Source organism: Fukomys damarensis, unplaced genomic scaffold (genome assembly GCF_012274545.1).
Source record: "Fukomys damarensis isolate Sample0158 unplaced genomic scaffold, DMR_v1.0_HiC HiC_scaffold_1, whole genome shotgun sequence".
NCBI lineage: Eukaryota > Metazoa > Chordata > Mammalia > Rodentia > Bathyergidae > Fukomys > Fukomys damarensis.
Genome location: NW_022900913.1, coordinates 40,701,121 through 40,708,799, shown reverse-complemented (window position 1 = coordinate 40,708,799; position 7,679 = coordinate 40,701,121). Strand labels below are relative to the sequence as shown.

The 7,679-nt window shown below is 40.5% G+C and overlaps 1 protein-coding gene across 1 annotated transcript in view; it reads left to right on the top strand.

Moving 5' to 3' along the window:
• Positions 1-914, top strand: part of Mcidas (multiciliate differentiation and DNA synthesis associated cell cycle protein) — a gene marked incomplete at its 5' end in the record, with an annotated part of 6,036 nt that extends 5,122 nt beyond the window's left edge. The window contains 2 exons of the mRNA XM_033761938.1: positions 153-263; positions 474-914. Coding sequence (XP_033617829.1) covers positions 153-263; positions 474-914 — 552 coding nt within the window. The remainder of the gene's footprint in view (positions 1-152; positions 264-473) is intronic.
• Positions 915-7,679: the final 6,765 nt, after the last annotated feature.

The following is a 7,679-nucleotide window of genomic DNA, read 5'->3' as shown; positions in this document are numbered from 1 at the left end:
AAAAAAAAAAAAAAAAAAAAGTCAAATAAATTATTTTCAAGAGTAAATGACCCTGAGGCCTCAATTCCTGATGAGACCCCAGGGTCTGGGTTTAATTTGTGCAGACGACAGAGAGCTCGGTGGTCTATCCCTGTTGGGGTCTCCTCTTGCAGCTGCACGTGACGCTAACCCAGAAACAGGAGGAGATCGCTTCGCTGAAGGAGCGAAACGTGCAGCTCAAAGAACTCGCCAGTCGGACCCGGCACCTGGCCGCGGTGCTGGATGTAAGTGGGGCGCTGCGGGTCCCTGGAATGCTTTACATGGCTCCCTGACCCCCGCACCTGCTGCCAATGTCGGGACCCGATGGGGTTTGGGAAAGTAGAAGCCAATTGGATTCGCGGTGCACAGGGCACCCAGGTCTCCTTTTGCGTCCCCCACAAGGGGAGAGTCTGGCTGGCCGGCCCCAGGGCGGCGCTCTTCCTCATCTTTCGTAGAAGCTGATGATCACACAATCCCGAGATTTCGGGACCGAGGCCGAGACCTTCCTGCTCAAGGCGACAGCCAAAAGGAGCCTAGAGGAGCTGGTCAGTGCGGCAGGCCAGGATTGCGCGGAAGTGGACGCCATCCTGAGGGAGATTTCCCAGCGCTGCGATGAAGCCCTGCAGAACCGAGATCCCAAGCGACCGCGGGTGCAGCTGGAGCCCGCGAGCATTGACGGCAGGCCCGGTAACCTGCACGGAGCCTTCCGGGGACTGCGCACCAACTGCATCTCGAGTCCGTTGAACCTGAGCCAAAGTGAGCTGGAGGAGGGAGGCTCCTTCAGCACCCCTATCCGCAGCCATAGCACCATCCGAACACTTGCCTTCCCCCAGGGCAATGCTTTCACCATCCGGACAGCCAGTGGAGGTTACAAATTCCGCTGGGTCCCCAGTTGAGCTGGGATGTGGTCCCCTCAACCACTGCCTTGTATCCTAACTGAAGAGCCTGGAGCCTGAATGGGGAGGACATAGAACTGTTTCCCAAACCTGGCTGTTCGGAGCTCCTTCTGCAACCGAATGCCACACAGAAATTTACGTTTCGTTTTGTTTTTTTCCAGGAACAAGAACATCTTGATAAACAATCTTGATGCACTGTAAAGTAGTGCTGTGAAACATTGTATATAGCTCTTCCTCTTTTCACAATGGAGCTGTGTGTGTGTATATAGGTACTTATGGAGAGGTATCTGCATACACACGTACATCAACTTTTAAAGTATTTATAGCAGCCTTGAAGTATGTAGGTCAGGAAGTGACTTAGAAACGAATTAGCTACTTTAAAATTATACAATGCCCTAGTTTTGTAAGAAGGAAAGGAAGGCTCTAAAAAATTAAGTTTAATTTTCTACTTCAGGAATCCTGTGGGAATCTTCCAAACACTAGTCATTTGAGGATTCTAAGCCCAGAAGACTGGTCTCTAGGGCAGGGGATTTAGCTCAATGGTTCCTCCTCCTGCCTCACAAGCGCAAGGTATGGAGTTTGAGTCCCAGTACCCACCGTGGACGCCCCCCCCACAAAAAAACTGGTCTCTTGGTGACTATTTCTATGCATCACTCAACTTTCTTCAGTCCTGGAAGACTGTAATTTTGTTACTATACAAAATTTTTACTTTACCTGCCAGAATACTAAAATCAGAAGAGGTGGCCTAACCAGTTGCCTTAGGAAAACGCAGATTCTCAGTGGCCACAGACTATTAAAACAGGTGCTAAGCACATTTGTTTGTAATGATCATTTAATTAAGGTTTGTTCTCAATATTTATATACATATATTGCATAATAGTATTTAATTTTGTAATATGTAATTTTAAATATTTATGGTCAATGTTTATAAATATATTGTATAAATTTATATTATATAAATATAAAATTTCATAAAATGTAAGATTTTTGGTCAATGTTTGTGCTTACATGTATATAAACATCGACCATAAATCTTACAAAAATATAGATGTATGTGTAATATATAATTTTATTGGTAAAAATAGAATAACCACCCCAAAGCAACTTTTTTTTGATAAGAAAGATAAATTGTTTTAAGGAAATGTCATGCACCACATGAAAAAGAGCTTTCTCTCTCTTTTTTTTTGCTAGAATCCAAGTAAACTATTTGGCAAAAGTAAATCATTTAAATTCTACAGATAAAACTGGGGTGAAAAAATATTTTACATTACTTGGCTTGATCTTCCAAGAAAATCTTACATATTACAGAGTGTCTTTATGTTAACTTTTCTTCTATTCCCTTTGTCTGGGGTTCCATTTTTCACTATGTTCTGAAATTCTATGAGCGGTACTTGTCAGTGAATGATTTGTCCCAACCCCCACAATTCTCAACGTGAAGGCTGCTTCTTGCATTTAGGGGTCAGCTTGGGCAAACTTCCAACTACGTTGCACCACACTGCATTGCTGGCTCTGCCATCTGAGTGGATGTATCAAGTATCAGGTGAACTGGGTAGGGTAGCAGAACCTGTTCCTCCAGTTTGTCTGTGTACTGTTATATGTATTTAAATAGCCATTTAGAAACCAAAAAACGTTATAAAACAGACCACATTTCCTCATATTTTGTCTAACAAAAGGACTAAAACATATAGCAGATCAGAATTTTTTTCTATCAGCTTAAAGCTACCACAGCTCAGGGTCAGAAAAAACAAAAAATGAAAACAGACAAACAAAACTCCTTTATCCTGTCCTGAAAAATAGACTTATCAAAAGTATTTTTCTCCCATCCCTCAGTTAGTATTCTCATAATGAATTACTTCAGTAACCACAAAGTTGAAAATGTGTAAGTATTTTTCTCTATATCTTATGCTTAAATTTAAACAAATTGCCCTTCATCTTATACTCCTATAATTCTTATGTTAGTCATCAACAATTTAGTAACTTCCATTTCTGGGGAGGAGAAAGCTGTTGTGAAGTAATGACACAAAGAGTCAACTATGCAGTAGGTACCAGTAGAGTTAAAAAGTTAGATTCCATTTAGTCATCCAGTATCTATTGAATGTTACTGTGAATCTCAGTATACAGATGCTAAGAAAACAGTGAAAGAATAAAGCATATAATTTATTCTGGAAAGAGCTAAATACTAAACAAGTATACAAGTGCTATGAAGAAAATGAAGAGTTGAAGATGATGTCCGAGTCAACTTGAGCTGCTATAACAAAATAGACTGGTAGTTAAGCTACGATGCTTAGTTCTCACAGTTCTTGAGGATGAAAGTCTAAGATCAAGGTGCTAGCTAATGAAATTCATCTTTCTAGTTTGCAGATGGCCATTGTTTTGCTGGATACAGAGCTGAGAGAGATAATTCTACTCTTTTTATTAGGGCACTAATCCCATTATGGCGGCTCTACACTTACAATTTCCTCTAGACTTAATTAACTCTAAAAGGCTAAACCTCCAAATAACATCACATTGAGAGTTAGGGCTTCAACATATGGAATTAAGGGTAACACAAACATCCAGTCTGTAGCAGATAGAGAATGTTATGGGTAGGGGATGCTATTTTAGATAGAGTAATCTGGACAGGGAAGACTTCCCCTATCAAATAGCATTTGAGCAGAGACCTGCAGAGCTCGGGAATAAGTCTTAAGGATATCTTGGCAAAAAAGATTCCAGGCCCAAGAAGTGTAAAGGGCCTGGGAGGTGAGGAATTGCCTGAGTTAGAGAACAGCAAGGAGACTGGTGTGACTGGAACTGGATGAAGGGTAGGAAGATGGAAGACATCGAGTAGAAGAGTTAGCAGAGCCCTTGTAGGCTCTGTTGAGAACTTTGGCTTTGTACTGAGCAAGATGGGAAGGCATTATAGAGTTTTAGCCAAGGAGTCACATGATTACATTTAATTATTATTATTGTTGTTATTACCTTTTCAGGGTTCAGAATTGAACACAGGGCCTCATGCAAGCTAGGCAAGTGCTCTACCACTGAGCTACATCTTCAGCATGGTCACACTTTAGTTTTATGTGAAATACTCTGGTCTCTGTGGGAGAATTGTAGGGTAGGCATGAAGAAGCCAGGGTGAGCTGCATGTGGTGGTGCATGCCTGTAATCCCAGCGCTTGGGAGGCTGAGGCAGGAGGATCACTGTGAGTTTGAGACCAGCCTGGGCTACATAGTGAGTTCCAGGTCAGTCTCAACTACATAGTGAGACCTTATCTTAAAAAACCAAAAACCAAACCAAAACAAAACAAAAAAGCCAGGGTGGAAGTAGAGAAACCCATTTGGAGACTATTGGATAATCTAGTAATTAAAATTCAAAATATACCAATAAAATTAATAATAATGAAAAGAGTCCTTAAAGTGAGAAGAAGGTAGAAGAGGAGGTGAGAGCAATGTAAGGTGAAAATGACTTGAGAGGATAATGAGACACAGATCATGGTGGCCCCTAGAAGCTGGTCAAAGCCAGAAAGGGGAACCTCCATACACAGCCTTGTCAACATCTTATTTTAGCATGGCAAGGCCAATTTCTAATACATTTGAGTCATTTGAAATAACTTGGTTTGTAGTAATTCATTTCAGCACTGTTCGCTACAGCATCAGAGGTGGAGGTAGTAAGAAGTTGTCAGGTTCTCTACGTATTTTGCAAATGAAATGTTTAGGGCACTGACACATTATCAGCTATGGAATGGGAGAGAAGAGCCAGATTTTTGAAAGAATGGAAATAGTAAGTTGGGGGAAGACTGAGGGGATTCCATAAAATAAGGAGTTTATGAACTTTCAATTAAGTGATATTGAATGCTGGATATTTGTCTGAAGTTTAGGGTAAAGGTTGGGACAGGATAAATCAGTCTGTGTACGGCATTTAAGGCTACAGGACAGGATTAGATCACCTATGGAATGAGTGTATCTGGAGATGTGTGGGGCCTCAGTACTGGCACCCCTACAGTGCTGAAGAGGAATTCTCTGCAGAAGGGAAAAGGGATGAAAAATGGAGTTAAGATGTATTGTGGAATTAAGAAATATTTTGTACACATACTAACTCTCCACAAGGAATGTAAATTGTGATCTTCCTGCCTCAGCCTCCTCATATATGAGATTATAGGCATTTGCCACATGCTAAATGTTTATCAGTAGGTGTTACCTTCATCTAAAGAGTTACTTTTTTTTCTAGTTATAGAAATAGTCCTTCAATTCAAATTAATCCAATATGTGTGTGTGTGTGTGTGTGTGTGTGTGTGTGTGTTTGTACTGGGGATGGAACTTGGGTCCTTGCACTTGCCAGGCAGGCGGTGGCACTAGTAAGCTAAATCCCCAGCCTGGGATTACATGTATTTTCTACTTGAAGAGGGGAATGGAATAGAATTTGAAAACCGATAGACATTTAGCAGGTTATCTATCCATTCAGACAGTCCAGTTATCTAATATGGAAGCTCAGGAACCCACCCAAGTACATTCACAGGTTCTGCTTTCAGTCTTGCTGTTTATTTATTTATTTATTTTTGGCTTTTTGAGACAGGATCTCACTATGTAGTTGAGACTTACCTGGAACTATGTAGCCCAGGCTGGTCTCAAACTCACAGTGATCCTCCTGCCTCAGTCTCCTGAGTGCTGGGATTACAGGCATGCACCACCACACCTGGCAGTCCTGCTGTTTAAAAAGAAGATGTGATAACTGTTTCCTCTTATGATGTCTAAACTTTTGTTAGATAAAACGGGTCTCCTATTATAGATCTCTCCATTTTTAGACCCTGTCTTGGCTTGGGTCAATTTTATTAAATCTCAGGCAAATATTTTTAAAATCAAGGAAATTTTTTTCAAAAATGAGACTTAGAAATCAAATTTCAAAACCTCATAAATGAGGATAGCATATAGGCTAATCTTGGAAAGTGCAAGTGCCTAAATAAGGTCAGTTTCTCCACAAGAAAGCAATTTACTTAAGAGAAACAAATAAGGAAATAGTTACTATGCATATTAATATGAGAATTCACAGACTATTTCTATCACTTTTATTAGAGAAGCAAAGAGTTCCCTTAAAAGTCCCAGTAGACTTCCTTTCAAGTCACATGTCCTGCAGGGAGGCTCAAAAATATAACAAAGTACCAATAAGTAAATAAACCTATTGTCCAATTATACTACTACGAATATTTTGCATTATTTTCTTTCAGAATTTTTAATGGATATACATATGTGCATACAGCTATGTTTGCATATGTATTTTAAAAATTGGGTCCTTTATTAGTGAATAGCAACAATTGCCCATTTTGTAGCAATGGTCAAGATTTCTGGAGTCACATGGAAATGAATGGGTTCCTATCCTGCCATGGTTGAAGAAGGCCAGCCGGGTGACTTGGTCTTAAGAGTAGGCTTCATCCTTCAACTTTGAAACTGGGGCAATAAAGACAGTGAGTGAGGTAGTGTATATCAAATGTTTGACACAACTCATGTTATCTTGTACTCGATATACATTATCTGTTTGTAGTATTAGTTTTCTATTGCTGCTGTAACAAATTAAATGTAGATTTAAAATAACACAAATTTAGGTGGACACATCTATAATCCCAGTTACGAAGGAGACTGAGATAGGAGGATTGCAAGTTCAAGGCCAGCTTGGGCAACATAGTAAGACTGTATCAAAATAAAATAAAATAAAATAAAACAAAGTAAAATAGGTCTAGGGATGTAACTCAGTGGTAGCATGAGACCCTAGGTTCAATCTTCAGTACTGCAAAAAAAACGACAATGACATAATACCCCCAAGGGCCCTCCCCAGGCAATAACAATAACAACAACACACCATGTATTTATTCTGGATATCAGAATGAAGTAGGAGACTAGGGCATGACAACATAGCTGGAGCAATTGGGCATGAACTACTAAATGTAAAGAGTTGTTAACTATGTACACAGGGCAGAAGCTCCCAAGCCTGACAGGAGTCAAGCCAAGCCCTGCACCCACTACCAATCTTCTGATACGAGAACACTCTGAACCTGGCACCTGATATCAATCTTCTGCGTTATGAACAAGCCGAGCCTAACACTCAAATCCAAGCCTTTAGCACAAGATCAAGTTGGACCACCTGGGTTAACTAGCAAAGAAGATATAAAAAGACTACAGTGAATAACTTTGTGTCACTGCCCTCTTGTTCCTGTAGTAGTCTGTTCTGGTTGCAGGATGTATTTTCTCTTTTTCTTTAAAGCACTCTTTTCTCCTTCAGTACTTCCTTGGTATTTATTTTCTTCCTCCCCTCTTCCTCCTCCCTTTCCCTCATCTTTTTTTTTTTTTTTTTTTTTTTTTGGTGTTTTGGTATTTTGAGACAGGGCCTCACTACGTAGGCCAGGCTGGCCTTGATCTCACTGTGTAGCCCAGGCTGGCCTTGAACTTGAGGCAATCCTTCTGCCTCTCCCTCCTGAGTGCTGGGATTACAGGCATGCCCTACCATGCCCAGCTCCTTATTCTTATTTCTACACTAAAATAAATACTAATTTTCTTCCTTGCACTTGTAGGATCAAAGTCCTTGTCTCCTAGCTTATATAAGCAGTGGACTTATTTTTGTTCCTAGGGTGTTGCTGTGTTCTTGCACATGGATCTATCTCTACATTCCCAAGCTAGCAGTGGCATGTTGAATCATACTGAGACCTGGAATCTTTCTGACTTTCTCTTTTGCTGTATCTCTCTTTTGCCTCCAACTGCATAAAGCTGTTCAGGAGCTAAAGTTATAGGTAAGAGATTTAAA